The sequence below is a fragment of the Meriones unguiculatus genome, chromosome 9, assembly GCF_030254825.1.
Source record: "Meriones unguiculatus strain TT.TT164.6M chromosome 9, Bangor_MerUng_6.1, whole genome shotgun sequence".
NCBI classification, from domain to species: Eukaryota; Metazoa; Chordata; class Mammalia; order Rodentia; family Muridae; genus Meriones; species Meriones unguiculatus.
The window spans coordinates 16,212,022-16,238,236 of NC_083357.1; the positions used below are offsets into that span (position 1 = coordinate 16,212,022).

At 38.7% G+C, this 26,215-nt stretch overlaps 1 protein-coding gene across 7 annotated transcripts in view; it reads right to left on the minus strand.

Annotated features, from left to right (window-relative positions):
* The window catches only part of Nrg3 (neuregulin 3), a 1,164,783-nt gene that overhangs the window by 7,921 nt on the left and 1,130,647 nt on the right, over window positions 1–26,215 (minus strand). For 4 of the 7 annotated variants that reach the window (XM_060390917.1, XM_060390915.1, XM_060390916.1 and 1 more), the window contains exons 5-8: window positions 25,105–25,207; window positions 20,694–20,820; window positions 3,604–3,731; window positions 9–182 (exon numbers count right to left, since the gene is read on the minus strand). In XM_060390917.1, coding sequence (XP_060246900.1) covers window positions 9–182; window positions 3,604–3,731; window positions 20,694–20,820; window positions 25,105–25,207 — 532 coding nt within the window. The remainder of the gene's footprint in view (window positions 1–8; window positions 183–3,603; window positions 3,732–20,693; window positions 20,821–25,104; window positions 25,208–26,215) is intronic. The other 3 variants (XM_060390919.1, XM_060390918.1, XM_060390914.1) reach the window with 1 other exon arrangement.

Below are 26,215 nucleotides of genomic sequence, written 5' to 3' on the forward strand. Positions count from 1 at the left end.
AGACCTACCCTTGGCAGGGTATCGTATCTTGGTCTGGGATTCTTGATTCTTCCAGTTGTTGATACGCTGGTCCTACAACCCCACCGAGTCGACTTCGGGGTGAAGGTGGTGTCCTTCTGAAAGTATTCCTATGTAGCATCCCACTCCTCTGTCCTGGGCTACAGCAAGAAGAAATACTCCTGCTGGGTTGGGGAAACAAAACAAAACCAACAAACCAAAGAGATCATAAAAACCTCTATGACCTGCTAAAACATCACAGACATGGAATTCATACCTCTCATCCTTAGAGTTCTGTGCTATGAATGCCAAATATATACTCAGATAAATTTATGAGTTTTTAATTCGTTGTTTTTGGAGGTACTGAGAGAGAATCCCTCTTGTATCTGGCTTTATAGCTAAGACAGAAGTGTGTTTAAGGAAGCCTCAATACCCCAATTCCCCTCCACCCAGATTTCCCAAGCCACAGTGGCTGTCTTTCTAATTGGCATAAAAATGCCCTCATTAGGCAGTGATGAGAACAGAATTTAGGAAGCCCAGAGGGAATTTATGAGGAAATTTCCATTTCTTAGTGATAGGATAAACAGATCTTACTTTAATTGGCATTCTTTCTTTCACAAATGTGTTAAATTCTCAGTTTACTGTTCCAGATTTTTATCAGTCCTGAGAAACTAGTTTTGCATTTGAGTTTGCTTTCAATAAGTCCCTGCTTTTAATTTGTTGGGTGTATGCATCCAAATGTCTCAAATGACTGAATATTTGTAGAGGCCATCAAGTGCAAAAGGCATAAGTGACCTATATCCCAGGCCTTAACAAAGTAATCCCTTTAAACAGACTATTTTTAAAAGACTGGATTTAATGGAGATAAATCGCCAGTTGACCGGAAGGTTCCTTATCAATTCCCTTCTCAACCCTATTGAGTTGCCTAGGTTCAAACTTAAGTGTTCCCTGAGATGTCAGGTCATGTGGGCCAAACTCTTCTTCCGTGAGTATATAGTGAGCTAATATATATGTTGTACCCACACTGTCTAAAAATATCATCACTGAAATTATATAGGCCAGGAGACTATAATGTTATCATTAGAAGCTTTTCATCTAGGGTCAGAACCTCCCTCTGTTATGCCAGAAGCTAGAGGAGAGGGAAGTCTGAATCACACCTGGTGCATAAGGTTTTTCAGAACAAAGTGTCTTGAGTGAGGTTATGGGAGGGAAGCAGCCAAAGCAAGATGACAGCATTACCCTCAGGTAATTTTGTGGGCTTACACCAGAGATGAAAGGGTTCAAATACACTAAGTGTTGTATTTCAGGCCAACACCTGTGAAGCACACATTACCAAGTGTTCTATGACTTGTTGAGCCATAACTGGCAATGCAAAGGCTCATCTGTGTCACTGGATTCTCTGGGCTCCTGACACGGTTGATAGTCTAGACTGATGTCATTGTAAGCAAGTTAGATTGCCAAAATATAATGCAATAAAAATGACATGCAGCGATAGATTTTTTTTTCAACAAGTAGGTTTTTCATTAAACATTAGAAATAACAGTTTTGTATTAATGGCTTTGTTTCATATTAAGACATCCAAGCGAGTCATATTTTCAGTGCACAACAAGAAATTAATTATTCATAGCTTGCTGGACTGTCAAAACAAGGTCTCCAAGTGTGAAGGAATGGCCCATCTCCACAAGCAGCTGTAGGCCTATTGATCAATCAGAAATTCAGGCCTTCTAAGCCAGGGGCATTCAAGAAGTTATACAGCAGTTGGAAGGAAATATAAATCACCAAACTGGTTATCAATCACGAAACTATTTAATCTATTGCATGTTTTAAAAACAAAGGCTATGATGTATTAAATTATAATTTCAAGTTCTAAAAGCACTTTATAAATCAACTCTTCTCTAGCTATCAGCATATAGGTTATGCCAACAGATACTGCAATGCCATTAAATGAGAGCAGAAAAAAAAGAGAGAGAGAAGAGAAGGCCCTTTAAAGACACCCTCATTTAATCTTGGAGTTCTAGAAACCAAGGTCAAGCCTAAGAATGGGAGACTGACAAAAGCTAACTGGCTATCTAGAAACCACAGTTCTGTAGTTCCCACATGGCAGAAGCCATCATTTAAAAATCTCAAATTCAAAATGTTTTTGCCATAATATGCTACAGAGTAACATTATACTATTTTATCTGACAAAGTAACCATGATAACTATGGTAACATATTTTAGAATAAGCCTGGGAAACTAGTTTTGCCTTTGAAAGTCTAGCAATTTTGCACTTCCCTAATTAATGCGGCTTTTGTGAGCCCAAGTGAAGGAAAGGACTGTTTTCATAGAAATTCTGTAAATGCAAGCTATGACATATCACAGTCTTGCTGTTAATAACTAATGCAAACTACCGAGATGCCAAACTATTTTGCTCCTAAGCTGAAGATTCTGAAAGGATTTTCTTTGTGAAACCATTGGTACTCTAGAATCTATCTATTACAAGGGTATGAGAGAAAGCATGACCATCAACTGCTGGGGTATCAGGTGATCACTGTTAGAGCAACTGAAAATCTCATAGGAAATACAGCCAGGAAAGTAAAGAATGTGGGTTAGGAGAGGAGGAAGTCAGCTCTTTTATGGTATGTTTTTGTCTTGCTATTGAACAAGGAATTGAGAAGAAACATGAAAACATGTCTGTCAGTGACATCTTCTATTGCTAGATATAATTAGTTCAGCTTTAAAATTACATATGTGATTACTAGAATAAATTTAAAATTATTTTAAAAGATTAAATTAACATATATATGTATGATATCAAAAGATTTAAAAATGCTTATCACTAGGAAAAGGTGATGTTTAGGTTTTCTACAGATTAAAGACATTAATTTTAATACACAGAAACATAACTACTCTGGTATTAGTCCTAAATTCATCCCTTGTTTGGGACTGTATATGATGGATTTTTAAAAATAGATTCTTCATGCACAAAACACAAAATGTGGATAAAAAGATGCTGGAGAACATGCCCAGCTGGAGAATTTCCTGCAAAGCATCAAATGACTTAGTAGTTGCCCTTTGCCCTCAAATAAATAGTTTCTGTGATGAGCTTTCTCTCTCTCTCTCTCTCTCTCTCTCACACACACACACACACACACACACACACACACAGATAACACTCCTCAGATAACAGAATGTCATAGAGGCCCAAAGAGAGTACTCTCCAGGATTTGCCCCTGGAACTTTTGTGAGGAGTATTTGGAACATTTGGTGCATGTTGCATCAGCTGCCTAGAGGATATTTAGATGTCAGCTTTGCAGGCTAAAGAAAAAAAAATACACTTTTAATGTTTTTTCAGAGTTCAATTGTTTCATTCACTGGTCTGTGCCTGCAGCTCCGATGCAAGCTAATAGTTCCTTTATGTTACTGTAAGGAGAGTGGTGCTTCTGAAGGAAGCTGCAGAGTGTGGCTTCTGGCTGTGGGCTGCCTGGACATCACGTCTACGGAGATCCATGGTTACAGATGCAAGAACAATCACCTCTATGGACTATGGGTCTAGTTGCCATTTCCTGCCTTGTGCCTTTTTCTAACATGAACTTACCCACTCCCACCACCATCAGCTAGCCATACCTGTGGTGCTTGACAAGATGGCTTCCTCTGTCAGGAGAGGCGACCTCAGGGAATGACTGGGGACCTGCAAAACTTGACTCCATTATTTTCTCCAGCGCAATAGCAGGATGTCTGTCCGCCTTTGAATACTGTAGGAAATTACATGCAGAGTTGTGAGCTGTGGGTACATTATGAGAGGGGGTCTGGCAAGGTACATTATGAGAGGGGGTCTGGCAGTACAAGAGCTAGGCTCTGGAAAGTCCCAGAAGAATGATAGAAATGACTGTATGCATCTCATTTCTCTCTCTCTCTCACTAAAGAAATGTTATGACCTAAGGGGGAAAAGTACAAAAATAAAGCTTGAGATGGTATAGAAATTCCTTCTAGAAATCTCAGTTTTAGATCACAAGTAAAATAAAGGACAAATAATTTCAAATTAGCAGAAAGTGAGTGATAAGAAGACTGAGAAAGATTAAAAACAAAACAAGCAAGGATTAATTTTATTTATTTTGGTGCTGAGGACTGAACCTTGCTCCTTGCTCATTCTTTACCATTGCACTGTACCCCTCAGTTATAGACCAGGACATAAAAATAAACTGTCACTCTGGTTGCTGAAAGTAAGGAGTTATAAATGCTGATTAAGTATTTACACAGATACAGAAGTGCTATGACCAGAATATAAGAAATGTCTAGAAACCAGAAAAAAGAAAAATGAAAGAAAATATTATTGGGGCAAGAGAAACCATGAAGCGACTGTATAACAAGAAAGAATGGTACATTGCATAGGAAAATTGCTGTGATGAATGTGAAAACCTCAGTTCACACACCAACACTAACTTGAGCCATCCGACTTCTGAAGGAGCATATTTATAATCAACGGAGGACAGATCATGAGGCAGGTGTGTTACCTGCCCTTAATCCTAGTACTTGACAAATTGAGGCAGGGACACGGTGAATTTGAGGGCATCATAAGCTGCATAGTAAGATGGACTCTCAAAAACAAAACAAGCAACAGTATAAAAATCATCCAAGATGGATAAAGATATTTCTTGAAAATTATAGGGGTAAAAATGTATAACAGTAATAATATCAAGTAAAATACAATTTTGTACTTCTACACAAAATTACTTTTAAAGATGGATATTTCATATAAAGAAAAAACTACTCAACAAGTAATAAATATTTATAAATTTTTTTTACTTTAAAACAGCTTCAAAAGTACACAGCATGGCTAATAGCACAGCATGAAACCCTGGAGGAATTCAGGCATGTTGACAGCTTTTATTACATGGTAAACAAATACATGTTGCATTGAATCTGAAGGAAAAGCCTAGGATTCAGCAGGAGGTAGAGGGACAACTGTTATTCATGAAAATAAAGTAAACTTGCTTTCTAGGTTTTTTTGTAAGCCTATTCAAATGACTACATGGAAACAAAATCACGAACATATTAGGGAAGCAAACGGGGTTTTAAAAGGCTTTCTTAATAAACCAAGTATTAGGAAAGATTTGAGTAACTTAATCATGATAGAAAATTAATGGAGAACATAGTAAACAGATTTTGTAAGTTCAGAGAATCTGTGTAGCAATGAGCACAATTAGGTATAACGGTAAAATATAAAAGCCATGGAGCTTTCAGATTTGAATGAATGAACTCTCTGGATGAGTTACTATACATATATATATACATATACATACATATATATGTGAAATTTGTTCATAGCCTTAAGGAACATGCATTTCACTAGGTCACAACATTCAGAAATTAAAGCAGGAAAATATTTCTTATTTAATAATTACCACCAATTACCTTAAGTGGAAAAATTATTTTTATGAAATGAAGGAATATGTATAAACCTGGAAAAATATTTGCTAGCTTCACCAGGAAATGCATAAGACTGAAAAACTGTCCAGAACCCAAACAAAAAAAAATGTGGAGGGTAGAGTGTGCATGTTCCCCCAATTTGTAATCGATTTAGAATGCAAATTAAGGTTAATTTTAGAGGGACATCGTGAGGCCAGCATCAGCCAACTGTTTCTGAAGAATCTTAATTTTCTAGATAAATTATTGTAAACAAGTTACTCCATTTTGTAAAACCAAGATATTTCCAGGAAGACTCTTGAGACATTAGTGCAGTTTTCATGAATCCTGAAATGGAGGCTCTGTCCATAGTTCTCGCTGAAACCCACCTATTAACTTGTTTTGCCTGTGGCTAGTATTTATAAAATACACTTTCTAAACCTTTTTAAATGTTCAGGGTATTGTTAGGTTACAACTGTTTTCATTCATGACATTTGGTTCAGTAAGTACAAATTTCTTTCCCAAATGTTATTTTTAGAGTGGTTTTCTCTCTTGGTATTTTGTATTTAGCCTGCAATGCCAGCACTCCTCTGGATAGACTGGAGGTGAAGAAAGGGATATCTCTGCAAATATATGGGCTGGCTAGCAGAACACACCAAAAGAGAGACTCTCTTCAAAACAAGGTTGAAAACAAGGAGCAATACTTTAACTTGTCCTGCAGCCTCCACAAATATTCCATAGCGTGTGCACATGTACAAATACGTAGTCCATACATCCCACACAAATTTAAAACAAAATGGCCTATTTATCCTGGCCATGTGGCTTTAATCCCAATATGCAGGAGACAGAAGCAAGAGAATTTCTGAGTCTGAAGCCAACATGGCTTACACACTGAGTCACCCAGTCTCAAAAACAAAAAAAAATGACCTATATATTTGTGCACCTAATCTTTAATCTTTAATCTTTTATGTCTATTTAACAAAAATATATGTTATACTGTAATACAAGAAGAAAATAACAGGATAGTGTGGAAAGAAAAAGTAAGCAACAAAACTCATGTCATATGTTTGAATGGTAAAAAAAAAAAAGCACAAAAACATGGCAGTAGATTTACTGGAGGAAGAAGACAACATGTAAAGATAGATGGTATACTGACTAGTTTCATGTCAATTTGATATGAGCTTGAGTCGTGTGGGAAGAAAGAACCTCAATTAAGAAGACATTCCCTTTCAGGAGCTGGACTTAGGCCCCTTACGTGTGTGTATAGCAGATGTACGTCTTGGTCATCATGTGAGTCCCCTAAAAATTGAAGCAGAGGCTGTCTCTGTCTCTGTTGCCTGCCTTTGGATCCCTTTAACATCTAACTGGGGTGCCTTCTCTGGCAGTTGGAGAGAGGCTGCGCTTTGTACTGCTTTAACTGAATATGCCAGGATAGGTTGGTACCCGTGGGGTGAGGGCTCCGTTCTCTGAGCAGAAGGCAAGGGGTAATGGGGGAGAGAATGTGAGGGTAGGACTGGGAGGAGAGGAGTGAGGGTGGCTGCAATTAAGAATAAATAAATGAATAAATAAATAAATAAATAAATAAATAAATAAATAGAAAAAAGAAAAAAAATGTTCCCAAACGATTGGCCTTTTGGGCAAGACAGTTGAAACATTTTGTTGATTAATGATTGACGCATAAGGGCCTAATCCACTATTGACAGTGCCATGCTTGGGCTGGTGCTCTGGAGGTTTATAAGAAGACAGGCTGAGAAAGTCATGAGGACCAAGCCAGTAAGCAGTGTTGCTTTATGACTCCTGCCTCAGTGCCTGCTTGCTGGCTCCTGTGCTCTTTGAATTCCTGTCCTGTCTTTGATAATGGACATGTAATAAACATAAATTCAGTTTTCCTCAAGCTGCTTTTGGTCATGATGTTTTATCCCAGAAATAGACACCCTAAATAAGACATTAGTAACTAATATTGGGGTTAAAATCTGTATATAAATAGAAGGGGAGGAGGACCTCCTCTATCAGTGGACTAGGGAAGGGGCATAGAGGGAGAAGAGGGACAGAGGGTGGAACTGGGAGGAGATGAGGGAGGGGGCCACAGCCAGGATAAAAATTAAATAAATTGTAATAAATGATAATAAAATAGTAAGAACTATTAAATAATAAAATAATTTTTAAAAAGTTTAAAAAATCTGTATTTGTCTAGTCCTGACTTTCAAGGAAAGAGGAGTCTCTTAGTTACTGTTCTACTGCTGTGAAGGGGGAACTACAACCAGGAGACTCTTACGAAAGAAATCACTTAGTTGGGGGCTTGCTTAAAGTGTCAGAGCTTTAGTCTATCATCATCATGGCAGGTAGCATGAAGACATGAGGGTAGGTGCTGGAGCAGCAGCTGACAGGGCTACATCCTGATCCATAGCCAAGAGAGAGAAAACCTAGGGCTGGCCTGGACTTTTGAAATTTCAAATCCTACCCCCCCAACACACACTTTCTTCAACACACTTTCTTCAAAAAGGCTGTCCAGTCCTCATACCTCCACATCCCTCTAATCCTTTCAAATACCGCAAGTCACTGGGACACTAAGCACTCACATGTATGAGGCAATAGAGGCCATTCTTATTCAAATGACCACAGGGTTCTACTTGGCAAACTGCTGATAATAACCACTATTATTTATTTTATTCAGTAAATTTTGACATTATAAAAAGATACATGCATGTTCATCTATATCTCTATCATAAGTCATCAACAAAAATAAAAGAGAAACCATTCTCAGTGCACTTGTGAGCACAAGAAAAATACAGACAAATCCTCTGAGCAATTCAGTGTCTTCAAATTGCATAACTTAGTGGAAGTAACTAACTTCTTAAAAGATTAAAAAAAAAAAACAAACTATCCAAATTGACAGAAAAAAATGTAGCAATAAAAGCCTTAGAATTATTAAAGAAATAGAGAGCTACGTTAATATCAATAATAACATTTGAGAATCTGGAGGCCTCAGGAAGCAATGCTGACTCTGATAAGGAAATCGGATCTGTCTTATAAGTGTGTCATTGTACACACATGTTGAAGGTGGAGATGGGGCAGGAATACAGACTTAAGCAACTTTGAAAATAAGTGGGTCCTAAAAGTTAAGATGAGAACCACACATAAGCAATGTTTGGATGTCAAACACACGGCACAGGTACAGTGTTAACTTATCTTACTGATTCGTAGAGAAATTATGTAAATGGGTAAGGAGATGGTGGAACCAGGTTTTTCCGAGGGCAGTGGGTGGGGGCTAGATAAAGGGGGGTGACTGACAGGTACTGAGGGAGACATCAAATGTTAACTAATGTTTAGTTAAATTTAGGTACAGATGGTTACATTAAAAAATTATAGTTATGCATTAGTCTGTGATCTGTTTGCCAAGAGGGCCTATAAGCAAAGCTATTTCATTGCCAAAAAATACTCATAGCTCAAAGGACTTGTTTTGAACGGCATCTTCAATGAAAAGGATGTTATTAAGAAAAAAAAGCCTGATTCTATGATTGGACCAGATTACCTGTGGAATAAACTTGAAATATCCCATGGTGTTCGATCCAAACACTTCAAGAGATGATCAGTTGTTAGTTATGTTCCAAATGACATAGGCAACTGAACTATTAGTGAAAAAAGCCAGAACAACCCAATCACAAAATAAAATCATGTTGAAATGGACACTTAACAACTGTATTTGGGGGCTGGAGAGATGGCTCTCAGAGGTTAAGAGCACTGGCTGCTCTTCCAGAGGTCCTGAGTTCAATTCCCAGCAACCACATGATGGCCCTCAACCATCTATAATGAGATCTGGCGCCATCTTCTGGTGTGCAGGTGTACGTGTAGACAGAACATTGTATACATAATAAATAAATTTAAAAAAACTGTATTTGGTAAAAACAAGCCTTCAACAAATAAAAGTCCCACCTTCTCACTTGGTTTTACAAGATAAATGAAGACAAGATAAAAATCCTGGCAGAACCCATGAGTCAGACCCTTCTGCACGTGAGGGCAAGGCTGTCCCCTGGAACAGAAGCAAGGCCCTCAATCACTGGCAGCCACAACAGCAGACAGCAATAAGACTTCTCTGGATCACCTTGCAGAAACAGAATTGACGCAATAATCCTAAAGATGACACCAGAACCAGTCCCACTTAATTATGCTCTTGTCCTCTTTGTCCTTCAAATTTAGTCTTAGCCCATGCCTGCTCCTCCACAGCTAATGTGTGGTAACTGGCTTGCTTTAGTAATTTTGCTAATATAGCTACATTAAATAAGTTAACTTTCTTTACTTTTTCCTAACACCCATCTCCTTAAGTAGCATATTGAATAATGTGGCCAAGCCAAGCTTATTCTGGTGTCTAGAGCACAGAATTTTCCCTAAAATTATCTGGTTATAATATTAAACTGTGCATTATAAATCCAAGAATAAAATAGTTATCTATGAGTTGGCATAGAGATTATAGAATATATAAATGAGTTGATGAGGAGTAAGCAACCCCTGGCCAGAATATCCAAATGACTCATGAAGATTCGGTATAATTAGGAAGACTATACCTTCTTATCCCTTATGTGTGTGGTACATATGTGCACTTCTTTCTAAAGCATACACTGTGCAGAGAATTGGAAGGAAGAAGTATCTGAATAGTGAGAGAAGGTGAAAAATACATCAGAAACTCAGCAATGTAACATTGATACTGACTCATCACATAGTCCATGTCTGATATGGTCAAAATGGTGTTTCTTCTGCATGACAAAAAGTCTAGCATCACCACAAGAAAAACATCAAACAAATTTCAACAAAGGAGTATTCTACAAAAAGCTTGACTCAGATCTGCTTAGATCAACAGAAACATCCAGTGGTTACAAACTGACAAAGCTAAGATGAAGCTAGAGGTGTATGGCAACCATAGAAGCAAGGCCATTCCTGGGTGAAGCTTAAAATAACAACAAACAAACCAATAACTAAGTACAGAATACGTGAAACTAAGTACAGAATATATGAAAATTCTATTAGCAATATCTTCTTCATTTTTCTATAGATCAAAACCCATTAATAAGAGTATATATAAAATGAAAAAAGAACAAAAGACACACATGAACACACACAAAGAATCTAGAGACTAAAGACAGAAGTCAGTCTCTACTGAGCTTTCTAGGTGTCTCAGCTAATAGCTCTTAAAATTTGTACCACTGTCTGCCAAATAGTCGCTCTGTACCAAGCCTTGCTCCTGTGAGTCTGCTTAACTGGTCAGGATCAGAGCCTTTGGAGCATGTACTGTAGTTTCTCCTAATGTTCTTGGGAGAAGCTAAGACCTGCATGTTGTATGGCTTTCCCTGTCAGATCTGATCTCGGGTGATGTTTGAGTGTTCTGGTCAGCAGCCTGACTGGACCTCCCTGTGAATATTCTCTAGGATGACACAAAGTTTGTCAGGAGGCTCCATGTACTTCCTTTGATTCAGATCCTAATGGTTTTTATTATAAACTCATTTTGTAGATGACATGCCATGTCATTAGTGAATAAAGAGATTCAGCCATTCACTCTGGCCCTCGGCACGAACCTGAACGACTCACTGTTCAACACACTGTAGATTCTTGGGGAAAGCTCTCATCCTAATCACTCTCCAGATTGGAAGTGCTCCCTGCGGTCATGGAGACCTTCCACTGCTGTCTGTCCCCTTGCTGCCTTGCTCCTAATAAACTGCTGGCGGTGTGGAGGAATCAATAGGCCTGTCAAATTAAGCATGCTGGTATACACAGTGGAGCAATGACATTGTTGTTCCCAGGTCTGGTGCATGCACGCAGTAGGAGTCGGGAGGTTAAATGAAAGCGGTTTTCTATTGGAAAGCAATGTTGACAGAGCAGATAATCACCTGTTCTGGAACCCCAGGCCATAAAGGCATGGGGGAGGATGACTGAAAAATAGTTCTAAATGCACATCTTTCTATACCATTCCTGGCTCATCTACAAATGTGTCAAAAGTTCTTTATTACCAGTATAATTCAAGAGCCTAGAGATGGAAAACTGAAAGGTTATGCCATATTTTCAAGAGAGATTTTTCTTAATGCAGGTAATTAAAATCAACTTTCCCATTGTTGCTTTGATGATTTTTTTTTCTATCTTAATAGTAAAACTCTAACAACTTTCCCTAGAACAAATGTTATAACTACAGCCTTCTTGCAGGCAAAAGGGACAGCAAGCTCCCTTTCCATGTCCCTCCTCAGCCAGTTGTGTCCTTCAGCTAAGATGCTGAAGACAGGCTCCAGCTTTGTCTTGCAGAGAGCCTGCCTGCTAGAGGTCCTCACAACGCCCCTCTCCATTGGCTGTATGCACCAGCTCACTTTAGCTCCCACATCTGATGGGTTACTTCCTTAGTAGAGATCACCGGTAGTAACAAGTAAATGTCCTGTGTGCAGGGACACTTCATTTATGACAAGAATTTTGAATCACTATGACAACTCATCATGTGCCTGCTGTTTACTAGTCACCACCTGCTATTAACTAATTAATTAATATGTATGTGAGTGTAAAGATGAATATGTGAACTAATGAAGTAGTACTTGATATGCTGAGCAAGAACTCAGGTTTAAAGAATTACTTAAAAGAAATAAATGTTTTAAAGACATGGCCCTGGCTTAAACCAACAAAAAATGTCATGGCTTCAACTTATTCTCTCCACTCAACTCATATGTTGCTGCTAAGGAGCAGGTTTCAGACATCCCTATGAAACTATGCAGAGTTTAAAGTAGCCCTATCATAGAGTAATATATACATACACATTGTCAGAGAAACCAGGTCCTACACAGAGATGCAGTGAACATGGTGGAAATACATTTAACCCCATTATGCTGCCCAGAGGTTGAAAGCAGCTCAACAAAGGTCAGGTTTCCATGAAGATCACACATTAACCAAGTCTCACTCTTCTACCCGAGGAGGAATTAGTACTGTCAGATACCTTTCACCCCACTTCCCTACCCCTATAATGTCATCTAAGACATACACTATCTAATGATGCAGGACACCCCCATCCCACCCCATTCCCCACCCCGTGGGGGCCAGTAAGAGTAGAGTCCTTGCTTCACTTGGTGCAACTAAAGCTTCCAACTTAAACTCTGGCCATATTGCCCAGCTACTACATTAATAAACCTCTTGACTGAAGGATGATTCTACTTAAGTCTGTTTTTCTCTTATCCCCTTTTCTCTCCCTGTACAAACCTAATATATACCTTTATTGACCTATATATATCTGTTTCTACTATTGATTGGTGAAGAATATGAGGTCACCAACCTGGTGATGCCACACTCACCAAAATAAATACACTCTTACCAATTATGAAGGATGGGGTAGGTATTAAATTCTTTATTCTTACTTTATAGCACTCTTTATTATCTTTTAATTGTCATGGAAACATTAGAGGTCCACTAAAAGAAACATATCCTTCTGATCAAAAGAATGGAATCTCTGGCTTTGTAGAGACCTAACACTCCAGTTGGGTAGGACATTCATCTTGCTGAGAAACCACCCCCCAATGAAGAAATAAAGGAAAAATTATCCCTTTAACACAATAATGTACTTTTCCTTCCATATTCCCATTCCCTAGCTCAGTCACTTAATAGAGTCATGCCTTTTTGTAAGCCAGAATTCCTCAGGACACTTTTTTTTTTTCCTGTTTTGTTCCCATATCTATTCCAAGCAAGCTTTTCCTAATATTGCAGTGTTCATTCTTTCTACAAAGTTCCTCTTCTGCCATAAACTGCCCGTTCTATCATGTGGCTGAGCCCCACTCGGGCCTAATTCAAACAGGACGGTTTTCTCTCTTCTTCTTTCTCTGTGTCTCTCAGTCCTCAAAAGCAGCTCCTGAAATTTACAGCTTGCCTGCTACATAGTTTTTCTTTCAAACTCTAATAAAATTATACTCAAGTTACCTTTTGGGTCTGTACTTAAATTATCTTATTAATGAGACAAGGGCCCTCTAGAGAGGACCCTAATTTTCCCATAATTCTCATCAAATGAAACTCTAACCCATAAACCTGTCTTTAAGGTGGCCATATAATTTTCTTACCTTTCTTTTTGGTTATGAGTATGCTCTCTTGGTGTCATGTGAGAACAGATCTCCTTCCTTTTAATTATCTTTCTATCTGATCCCCAAACTCCACTCAGAAGCTTCACACTGTTGTCGTGATGACTCTGGAGGTCAGAACTCCATCCTCAGCTTCTTCTCATCCAGGACACATAATTAAAGTGAACAGTTCAATTTCAAGTCACAAATAGTGTAATTATAAATGGAGGTAAAGGATGGCTGTTTCTAAGGCATTGTAGGTATAATCTACTTTCATCTGTAGCTAGACTTCATGTGACTGCTTCATCTACTGTTAAAAGACTGCAGAGTGAAATCTTCCTATGAATATTTAATGAACCTCAGGAACACCAGACATGGATGATTCATTTGTTAAACGTTGCAATTTCCAATGAATTTTTGTTGGAGGTTGGCCTGGCGCTATGTATTTGAATGTTAATTACTGATCCCCAAGATCTTGTCCCTGCTCAGAAGAGCACATTCTCATGTAAATCCATCCTCGTTGTGTAAACCTGCCTAAGTCATTATATCTGATTGGTTGTTTAAACAGCTTATACCTGGGAAGGGCAGAGTGGAGTAGGCATGGCTAAGGTTCCAGAGCTTTAGACAAGAGAATCACAGGAGACAGACATCTGATGGTAAGAGGAGGGAGGAGGATGCCACATCTTCTGTGGCCTGGTTAGTGTGGAGAAAAATCCACATGGACTGAGAAGAAGGACTCCAATAATGGCATAAAGAGGCCCAGATGATGGATATAAGCAAGTATTATGGAATTATGGATGGAAGGTAGACCAGATGAGGAGGATTGGATAGGGGCTGAGAGATGGATGGTGAGGGTGAGCCATAGGTCAAATATCTGCCTGGCCCAAGGTAAATAAGGCAACTATAAAATCTAACACGTTATCTGTCTTATTATTTGTGATAGCAGGTTGTAATAATCTTAAGGCTAATAATGAACGTTATATAGCCCATCACACATTTTTTTTAAGTACTGCAACAAATTTTAGAGTAGTTAAACATGGGCTTTCAGAAAAAGCAAAGATGTGCCCAATATCAACCAAGTAGGATATGGTGGACCCAGGTACCCTGGTACCATTTTGGGGATGAAGATAAACATCCAAATGTTCACAGGAGAAAACTGATACTGGCACTGGATGGATGTTCACAGGCCTCCCTTGGTTACACTTGCAACCAGAGCATAGACTCTAGCAATCTACAGCACCCCTGAAATGATGGAAGAAGAATTTCTGGTTATGGGAGGTGCTCATGCATTACATAGGATGTTTTCTGAGGCCCTGGTCTGTTCCTATTGTATGCCAGTACCACTCGTATTCCAAGTCTTAATAGTCAAAGTGTTTCTAAACTTTGCTTAATAAGGAAGAAAGACAAACCATCCTCTGATGAGAGTCCATTGTCTTATAAAGACACATGCTTGTCTTTGCGAAGCATTACTAGCTTGCTGATGGAAGTGACTTTCCAAAGCTCCCAACCTATGATCTATTCTATGGTTGACATCACAAGTGTCACACACCCTTACAAATCAGTGCAATCCCACCCTCCTCACAATCTCTCCTCATGTGAAGTTGTTGCTATAGGAGCTGGGAGGCCACCTGCTGTGGATGGGCAGTCTTACAGGTTTTAGGGTTCTTAAATGATTCAAAGTCCACTTCCCTAGGAATCAGAGGCTACCTGACTGCAGGCATACCTTATGGCTTATTAAAGGAGCCTGAAGTTTCAGCTATAAGATCTCCCTCCTCTCCTAGAAATCTTTAAATATGAGCACAAGTCTGGAAGAACTAAATAGTCTCTCTTCAGAATGTTACCATACTGTACACAGTTTCTCTTAATATATTTCTTTTTTTTAAGTATTAAAAGTTTTTATTTTCTGTACTTAATTACATTTTATTTTTTTCCACTTTTTAAATTTTTTTAACTTTTATTAATTACACTTCATTCACTTTGTATCCCCACAAAAATCCCTCTCTCCTCCCCTCCTAATCCCACTCACCCTCCCCCTTCTTTAAGCATGCCCCTCCCCAAGTCCACTGATGGGGGAGGTCCCCCTCTCCTTCCTTCTGATCTTAGTCTATCAGATCTCATCAGGAGTATCTGCATTGTCATCTTCTGTGGCCTGGTAGGGCTGCTTCCCCCTCAGGGGGAGGTGATCAAAGAGCAGGCCAATCATATTATGTCAGAGAGAGTCCCTCTTCCCATTACTCTGGAACGCACTTGGACACTGAACTGCCATGGGCTACATCTGTGCAGGGGTTCTAGGTTATCTCCATGCATGGTATGTGTCTGGAGTATGAGTCTCTGGGAAGACCCCTGTGTTCAAATTTTCTGGTTCTGTTGCTCTCTTGTGGAGTTCCCATCCTCTCCTGATCTTACTATTTCCTACTTCTTTCATAAGATTCCATGCACTCCGTTCAACAGTTGGCCATAACTCTCAGCATCTGCTTTGATAGTCTGCAGGGCAGAGGCTTTCAGAGACCCTCTGTGGCAGGTTCCTAGGTTGTTTCCTGTTTTCTTCTTTTTCTGATGTCCATCCTCTTTGCCTTTCAGGATGGGGATTGAGCATTTTAGCCAGAGTCCTCTCTCTTGATTAGTTTCTTTAGATGTACAGATTAGAAACACTTAAAGAAATGCTCAACATTATCAGCCATTAGAGAAATGCAAATCAAAACGACCCTGAGATTTCACCTTACACCCATCAGAATGGCCAAGATCAAAAACTCAAGTGACAACATATGCTGGAGAAGTTGTGGAGAAAGGGGAACCCTCCTCCACTGCTGGTGGGAATGTAAACCTGTACAACCACTCTGGAAAGCAATCTGGTGCTTACTCAGACAACTAGGAATAGTGCTCCCTCAAGACCCAGCTAGGTATATATCACTCCTAGGCATATATCCAAAAGAGGCTCAAGTACACAATAAGGACATTTGCTCAACCATGTTTGTAGCAGCCTTATTTGTAATAGCCAGAAGCTGGAAACAACCCAGATGCCCCTCAACTGAAGAATGGATGCAGAAATTGTGGTATATCTACACAATGAAATATTACTCAGCAATGAAAAATAAGGAAATCATGAAATTTGCCGGTAAATGGTGGGATCTGGAAAGGATCATCCTGAGTAAGCTGTCCCAGAGGCAGAAAGACACACATGGTATATACTCACTCATATAGACATATAATATAGGATAAACCTACTAAAATCTGTACTTCTAAAGAAACTAATATATTTCTTACCCTGAAGAATAACTCTTCTGTTTATTTCTCTGTCTAACCTACCCATTTTTTCTGTCTTTGACTTTAATGGTTTTTCTTCACAATTTATTCATTATATATCCTGATTGAAACCCCCTCCCTCAACTATCCCCAGCCTCACTCTCCTTCCTTCTGTCCCCCCATACCCTTCCCCTGGTGTACTGAAAGGGGGAGTTCTCCACTATTGCCATCTGCTCTTAGCTTGTTAAGACTCATCAGGACTGCCTGGATTCTCTTCCTCGGTGGCCTGGTAAGGCTACATTATCAGGGGTGAGTGGTCAGAGAGCAGTCAACCTAGTTCATGATAGGTGCAGCCCCTGTTCCTCTCATTCAGAGATCTACATGGAGATTGAAGTGTCAAATATCTGATCAGGGGTACTAGGTCTTTTCCAGTCATGGTCCTCCATTGGTGCCTTAGTCTCTGTAGGTCCTCCTGGGCTCAGATCTTTTAGCTTTGTTGGTCTCCTTGTGGTGCTCCTATTCCCTCCATGTCCCTCTAGTCCCACCCCTCTCTTCTTCCATAAGACTCCCTGCATTCTGCCCAAAGTTTGATGTGAGTTGTGAGTCTCAGCATCTGCTTCAATCCCCTGTTGAGTGGATCCTTTCAGAGGACCCTCTATAGTAGGCTCCCATCCTATTTCCTCTCTTCCACTGCTTCCGGTGTCTATCCTGTTTACCCTTCTGAAGGAGATTTAATACCCTCCCTAGAGTGCTCCTTAGTATTTAGTTTCTTTGGGTCTATAGATGGCTACCCTGTATTGTACAGTTAATATCTGCTTATAAGTGAGTGTATACCATGGCTGTCTTTCTGTTTCTGGGTTACCTTACTCAGGATGATCTCTTCTCACTTCATTTCTCTTAATCTCACTTCAGGATGGATCAGGATGGATCCATCCATTTGCCTGCAAAATCACGATTTCCTTGTTTTTAATAGCTAAGTAGTCTTCCATTGTGTAGATGCACCACAATTTCTGTAACCCACCCATCTTAATTATACTCCTCTCTGGGTTGTAAAAGGGAACTTCTCTTTGCATATATGGCCTTGTTTAATGTGTATTAAAAATATTGTTTCTTCTGACTCCTCTCCTACCTCAAGGCTCCATCATAGTCATAGTCTGTAGACCCTGTCTCTTAATACACACTTCTCCTTCAGAGCAATTACAAGTCAGGCTCTTTCCTGAGCACACTGTTAGTTCTACACTCTTACATTTAACAATGTATCATTGGCTTTGGTATTTTCTCATAATTCTTGCTAGAAGGAAATATGTGTGTGTGTGTATGTATGTGAATATATAGATAAATATGTTTGTATGTATATGCATGCATACATATGGCATAAAATGGCAAAATATTATATATACATATTTAAATGGCATTTTGTATCATTTAAAACATCCCTTTTTCTCATTTACTTCAGAGTCCTTCATGTATTGAGTTTATAATATATTTTGAAACCAAACTCTTTTCTTTTGTTCATCTGTCTCTGTTTTAGAGCCTATGAAAGAGAACCTAGTAATGAAACAAACATTTTTCAACTCATGTCCTTTTCCTGTGCAACAATGATATTAGTGCAAGAATGTGGAATCCGCACACCCCCTCAAATCAAGAGAAAATGATATAGTAGTAGATTCTTGTTGCTCTGCACCAACACAGAGAGTTATTAAGTCGAGTAGGCTACAGAAGAAAGAACCAGAGGCAGGGGAGGAGCAGAGGCCTTAAAATCATATGTGCCAAAGGTCTTTCAAATGTTTTGAAGTCTATAGACAACTCATTTCTTCACTGTAATTTGAATTATAATATTCTAGTCAGGGAAAGAGAAGGGTGACAACATGAGTAAAATTTTCCTTTTACTATCACTGATAATAATAATAGAGAAGAAATGGAATGCTTTCTACAAAGAATGGCTGAAGACACTGTAATGAGGTCACCTTGTGGACAATTATTCAGTTACCCCAAATGAATATGTGGCAATCAAATGAAAATGGTCATTCGTCAAGACCTGACTTCTTTTCATTAACTCTAGTTTATAGTATGTAGAAACTATAACCTCTCACCATGGGTGCTTTTTATCTATCTGTTGACCTACCCTAGAAGAGTTGAACAAATAATAACTTAATGTTCACAAGTTCTACTTTCCTCCAATGACTCTTCCCCCTTAAAGTATCTGCCTGGGATCAAAAATGAACTGATGAAACTTGAAAGGCCTTTCAGATTTGTTCTCACTATACCTGATGACAGGTCCTTGGTTTCCTTTCCCAAGGTTTTTTTCTGAAAAGGGCTTATGATTATAAGCTAAAGAGAGTTTTTCATGAGGACCTAGAGGCCATTTTTTGAAATGCAATCATTAGGAAGGGTAGATTTTAGTCTTTAGTCTTTAGTCTTTTAGTCCCGTGGGAAGATAAATTTCTGACCCCAATCTTGGCCAGCCAGCAGACAAAGCTGCCTGATGGCATTTACACTGTCCAACTCTTTGCACTTTCTTTCCTGACTCTGATTAAGATCTGGCTCAGCCCTGTTTCACTATCCTTATCCTCCTTTTACATGGTCTGGTTCTTGCTGAACCTACTGAAGTTAAGTACCGTGCATGCTGGATCCTTTTTCCTATTCTATATTATATTGCTGACAGCAATCTATCCCTGCTACTTCCACAGGTGTCTGGCTTTGTTTATCTTTCACAGGGCCAGTTGCTAAGGAACTGAAACTCTCATCATGGTGGTTGTTGAAGGTGCTGAGATTATACTCATTAGGAATCATTAGCAAAGGCATTCTCTCTGTTTCTGAAAAGAACAATCCTGCACATTGCCATGAATAAAAGTTTAAGAAAACTTTGCTGGGAAGCAATTCAGATTTATGAATTTCACATTAAATCAGCTAAGTACATCTGTTATGCTCATCATAATAGCAACTTTTGGGTAATGATTTCTTAGAATCACAAATGATGTGCAAATTCTTAGCAATTTAAGCATTTGGAAGGGCATGCATGCGTCCTGGGTGATTGCCTATTATCCTCAAACACCCTGGTTGTACCACGGCCTTTGTTCCTTCATTTCATGCCTCGGAATCTGCAAGCGTAATCTCATGTGGGGGCAAAGAATTAACCCAACAAGGCATATCTCAGCATGTGTTAGATAGTGTCCCATTTTCTCTAATTCACTATTTTGCAATGTAACTCAGAAACAACTAAAAGTACTTTCCAAAGAATGAAGCAAGCAGGGTTTGTATTTGGCTTCAAGATTTATAATCCACATACAGCATCAGTCCTACTACTAGAAAAAAAAATGACTCTGAGATCACATTTCTCAATTCTCCTTTAACTGTAACCATGAACTTTTCTTGCTTTGTACAATCTGAGTGGGATGTGAATCAGCTTCCAGAATTATGACATTGTGTCCTTGCCATATATTTGACACAAAGTAAAGGCCCAAAATGGCTTATGGAAGCAACAACTAAAACTCTTATCACTGTCAAGGGTCAGTACTAACACATACACACAGAGAGACAGAAAGAGAGAGACAGAGAGAATTGTAAGATGATTTAAGCAAAAATTGTCACAGTGCTGAACAATTATACAACTTTGCTGATAGGTTTCTTATCCCCTCTGTGGTGATTTGAATAAAAAATGGCCCCAATAGGCCCATAGGGAGTGGCAGTATCAGGAGGTGTGGCTGTGTTGGAGTAGTTGTGCTGTTGTTGGGAGAAGTGTGCCACTGTGTGGCTTTGAGGTCTCAGGTGCACCCCGCTTGGCCACTTTCTTCTGTCTGCGATCTGGATGTGGAACTCCCAGCACCATGTCTGCTCCTGCCATGACGATGAAGGACTAAACCTCTGAAATTGTAAGCCAGCCCCAATTAAACGTTTTCCTTTATGAAGTTGCCTCGGTCATGGTGTTTCTTAACTCAGCAGGAACTGTACCTAAAAATTCTGAGGTGGGCAACGAAAGTAATGCATAGACATTCAGCTTACATTTTGAAGTTGAACATGGCTCTTCATCAAGCTCTCAGACTTTGTCATTGTGCTGGATGCCTTGAGGATGTAGTTTTTCCCATTCTGTGACTCTTTCAGCTGCTCTTGGATTTGTTTAGCTTGTTTCCTGCAGAAACAAATATGTGGATAAATATTTGCATAGATATGTAAATATTTGAAGTTACTTTTACAGTATCCATATTTGTTACAGTATCGATATTTGTTAATGCTACCTAGATAAGCTGAGGCAGCTCTTAATCCACTTTCAACCATGCCAAGCAATACTTCTGACTAGAGACAGTTTGGCACTGTTCATTTTCATAGATGGGTTAAGAATCAATGGCACTCTAAAATGAGAGACATGAATAGAGTGTGTTGTTGTAGCCCTATGTCCCATGGGTACGAGCAATCTCACATGAAGGGCTCATGTATGAAAAGTTAGAAAATTCACAGAGAAGTACCCAAAGTTAAAATGTGAAACTAGGACTTGGCTATCTTATTGTCAAAGATGTGTTATTATTTGTACAGTTCCAATATGTGTAGCTTATACATATATTCATGTGTATATTTTATTTCTAATCTGTTTAGAGAGCTTCATTGAGTTCATACCAAGAACTCAAATTATAAAATAATTAACTTTTTTTTTTTTTGGTATGGTGGTGAAGGTCAAGTCTAGAATCTCATTCGTGCTAGGCAAACTGTATCTTTAATGTGCTAATGTTTACACAGTAATTTGCAACACATTGTTTTTAAAGTCCATTACACTCATTGTTTTATTTATCTCCACAATAATCCTTTGTAATGAAGTAATATACCGTTCCCATTTAATAGATTAGAACGCCAAGGCAGAGAGAAATGAATTCATTTCCTAAAGGATATTTAGATTTGGAAAGGTTTCAGTCCATCACTCTTGTTACATACTCTGTTCAAAGTCACCCTTCAGAACTGTCAAGCCACTTGTATAAGGTCCTTCAGCTTCTGGATGGGAAAGTTGAGACTGCTCTGGGATTTTGAACTCCCAAGAAAAGTGTCCTTGCGTGCATATGTTGATTATTGTTTATACCATTCAATATCTACACTAGACAGGTAGACTAGACTACTCTGTTTAGCTTCCCTTTTCAAGGGTTTCAAAACACTTATCTGTCATCCCTAGAGTCATGAACATAGCTTCAGGATCATTCTCTAAAGTTTGCTTTTCCAGTTCTCAGCCAAGGAAAGATTCACTGGCCAAGTACCTGTCATAGGTTAAGTTTCTCAGCTATCCAAACACCTGAGCCCTGAATCTGCCATCCACCAGTTTTACTACCTAAACTTCCCTGACCTTGTTTCCTTTTCTGCAAGTTACATTCTTAGGAGATATCTCCCAAAGATACCGTGGCAACTACAGACAAAGTAGTCCTCTCTTTTCCTTTTGGTTACCCAGCGTGCTAAGTGCTGTGGAAAGATGCTACAGAATGAGGACATTGCTCCAAAGATAAAAATATTGTACTAATTGCCTCTCTCACACAATACCAGTACTGTCTAAAGAATTTGGAGGTAACAAGCATCTTTGAACTTAAATCCCAGTGTGTAGTGGCTGTCTGTTTAAACATTTCTTTTATCTTTTCAATTGTTTAGGTAGATTTTTATGTCTAACCCTCTCAATTCCTTTAATCTAGTTAAAATATTCTACCTACTACTTAACAACAAATTTATAGCCTGTTGATAAAATGAATTTATCTCATAATCATTTAAGGAACACACAACAGCTACAAAAAAGAGGGGGATTCATTTGAGAAGCAAACAGGAAAACAGGGTTTGAGTAGCCCAGTAAACTACCACAAAGCAGTAAAAAGTGGTTTAGCATGAAGTAAACACTCCCCTACGTCTCTGGAATAAAAATAGTAGAAACACTGTCTTTTCTGTAATCTCAAAATTCAGAGACTGGAAAAATAAGCATTTAAAGAGATAGTCATAAAAATAGCTGAATGTATTTTTTTTAATCCTTTTATAGTTCCTCTTTTACACCCTTTTCATTCAAATCCTGACTTAGTAATATTTCAGAAAAAATGGCCTTCATTTGGAATGTATTTTAGGATCATCCCATTCTTTCCTGGTCCTTATCTTTCACAACTACAAGGATTATTTTGATGTCTTTGTTATGTTTTTCTCTTTCTTTCTTTCTTTCTTTCTTTCTTTCTTTCTTTCTTTCTTTCTTTCTTTCTTTCTTTCTTTCTTTCTTTCTTTCCCTTCTCCCATTAGCAAATGGGAACAGAGGAAATGATCGACAGCTGAATGTTTTACTTTCTGTCCTTGAGAACAACCGTGAGAACAAGGTCTGTACTCTGCACGCTGGAATGCCACCAGCTCAATAAGATTAGGACCCAGATTAAGCAGACTACTGAATTACAGAATTACAGATATCTCTGGCCCAATGCCTTAGAAAGGGATGTGTGTGTGTTGGAACTGTAGATGCTACAATCCAGTTGTCACTTATCATTTCCAGTGTCACAGGCTGAGTTTCTGAGGAAGCAGACCTTGGCTTAGGGATAGTATTCAGGAATTTTATTGGGTGTGTGTGGTATCACCACCTTTGTAAGTGAAGAAATGGGGATTGTGGTGTGGTTCAGTAAATATGTCAACAAGCCCCATGAGGAGCTCTGAAGCTGGCTTGGTTCTGAAACCAATTAAGACCTTTGGTCCCATCTTTAGAGCATCACTTTAATATCCTATCAAAGGTGGGTTATCTCAAAGCAGGTTGATTGAGAGCATTTTTCAATATTGTGTCCTGGCAACAGTTGGTGAGATACTATGTGATAAGGGCAAGCACTGCCAAGTGTAGCAAGAGCAGGGAGACAAGATTGGAGCAGCAATATATGAGTGGTTATGGGAAACACAATATAAATGACTGTAGGCATGGAGCTTTGGGCTAAGTCCCAGCTCTTTCTGGCTAGGGGTTATAACTCAGTACATGAAATGGATGCTCCAGTGAACTCATTTGGAGAGCAATAAAAAGAGCCTTAGAATCCTGTTAGAACTGCTGTTTCCAAAGCTGAAAATATATATAATATAGTAGATTAATACATGAAAAATGCAATAAAAACACAACTTGGGATGCTGCAGGGGCAGAGGGTAGTCACTACAGAGCCCAATGTGCTGGGCACATCTTTGGAAATCACCATTGTCACAGACAATAGTTTCAGAGATGTGGTAGGAAATGTCATGTGGCATCTGGATAAGGGCCCAAGTAAGAAGTTATGTCAAAAACTAAGGAGGGCTGAAAGTATGGACTTAAGTTACACAGTAAAATTATGAAACATTGTTGTGACAAGAATACCATGCCAACACAAGACTCTAATAACAGGGCACTTGGCCTGGAGTACATGAGAATTTTCTGTACTCTTATATTCATTCTGAAACTGTAAAAGCATTTTTAAAACTTTGCAGAAATACTAATCCTGTATTCATTTCCCAATATTTTTTTTATTTAAAGTCCTAAATGTAGCTCCTTTTAAAAAATTGATATGTGTGATCCTCAGACAGGTATTATGAAATTTATTTGTGAAGTGATTCATTTTTGAAAGAGAAAATGAACAGCGAAACAGGGTTCAGAGAAAAACAATTACAATTATACGTAGGCCGTGATTTTAGATAGGCCACAGGCATGAAACTGGAGCTAATGGCTTAAGTTTCAAGAATCCAATCGACTAACACTTTGATCGGCAATTGCTATTTTAAGTGCAGATGACATCATTTCCATAAATAATTCCATACATGCTCGTTTATAAAAAAAAAACAGAGTTATGAACACATTTACACGTCTCTAATGTGCTTTAAATTCTACTTTATGAATTACCATAAGTCCCTTCATTTGCAGATAGTTTCTTGGCAAGTGAAATTCACAAAATGTTCAAGTGCAATATCCCAAACTGTGAAACAATCCACCCTACCCCCCTTACTTTTGGTGTTCTTTCATTAAATGTGGCCGAAAATTTAAGAATACAAGGCAAAAACTGCTTGAAAGTAAACTGATAGTTTTGTGTAGTTCTTTTTCTTCCTGGGAAACTCTTTTCTACTGATAACAGTTGGTAAGGTTGAGGTTCAGAGCACAGGGTCTCCCACCCCCACCCCAATTCACACTGAGAAGAGTTCGTCCTTCAGTGCCAGCCACTGAGCCTTTAATGCAGACAGGTGATCAAGTTGTGCAAACAATCCCCCTGTGTATCTGACTTCCCCACAAAGTGTTTATGAGGACCTCCTCCACACCTGCCTGCTTACATTCATTTTGGTTCACAGAAGGCTCAAATTCTCTGCAGATCACTGCTGGACCAAAGTGCAAAGGATCCCTCGGCCTGGAGCTTAAAGTGAGAATATAAAGAAAAAAAAGCTTTGTTTCAGAAGGACCCTTTAATCACCAAAGAAATGGTCTTACTTGCTTTTGAAGTAGAATGCTGCACAGAACATGCCCACGATGACAATTCCAAAGATGATGCATGAAATTGACAGCACCTGCCTTTGATAAACGTCTTCACTCTCTGTAAAGTTGAGAAACAGAATTAGAATGCATGCTGTTGGGGAACAAAAGATGCAATCTCCATCTCGCACTTCTGAGCTGGAAGCAGTCTTTCAAAGCCAACATTTGTAGTTGTTGTTCCTGTTATGAATAGGAGAAAAACATGAGGAAGATATTATGTTTCAGTTTCTTTGTAGATAGCTATACAGTAAATGGCTGCTACTTTTATTTTTTTCCCTTTTGATGACTGTACGAACACATACATATTCTCTCATACATATAACAATTTGATAAATATAAATGAATTCTATGACTTCTGAACGTTGTAGGAGCATATGTTTTGAAAACTGTGATGGGGCTGTAATTAAAAAGATAGAATGTGAATGTCCCCCTGTATTTTCTGGGGCCAGCCACAACTTTGAGTTTATATTCCGTGATGCTCACAATTCTGTGCTGTCTGATTCTGGTTTGTTCTTTGGAGATCTATCCATTATTTGTCTTTCTATTGCTCTTATATTGACATTCCTCATGAAAAAGATGTCCAGTGTTTATGTAAAAATCATGTTTACCATGTCTGTAGACATCTCGGTGCCCATGTTCTGTCATCAGCCTCTATACCAATGTGGTAGCTTGTCTCTTGGCATCACAGAACATACCAATTCAAAACCAAACATTTCATTTTCAATTACTACAACTTATATTCAACTCCTTTTTAAAGATGTGCTCACTAAAACAATTTTTCCATCTTATCAAGAGCATTGAACCCATAGATCTTGAACTTTCTCTTTGCAAATTAACACTTTTTGTTTTCATTTCTCTCTTTGAACAGCACAAACACCATGGAATTATTGACAATTATTACAGTTATTGACCCATGCAATTATTACAATTACTGACCTGCTCTCAAAAACTCTCTTCAACTGTTTCCAGGTATTTTTCATTCATCATTTGCAACATATTAACATGTAAATTCAAGAAACCTGCAACCTTTGTAGCACCTCCCTGAATACCTCATAGCTTTCCTAGAAGA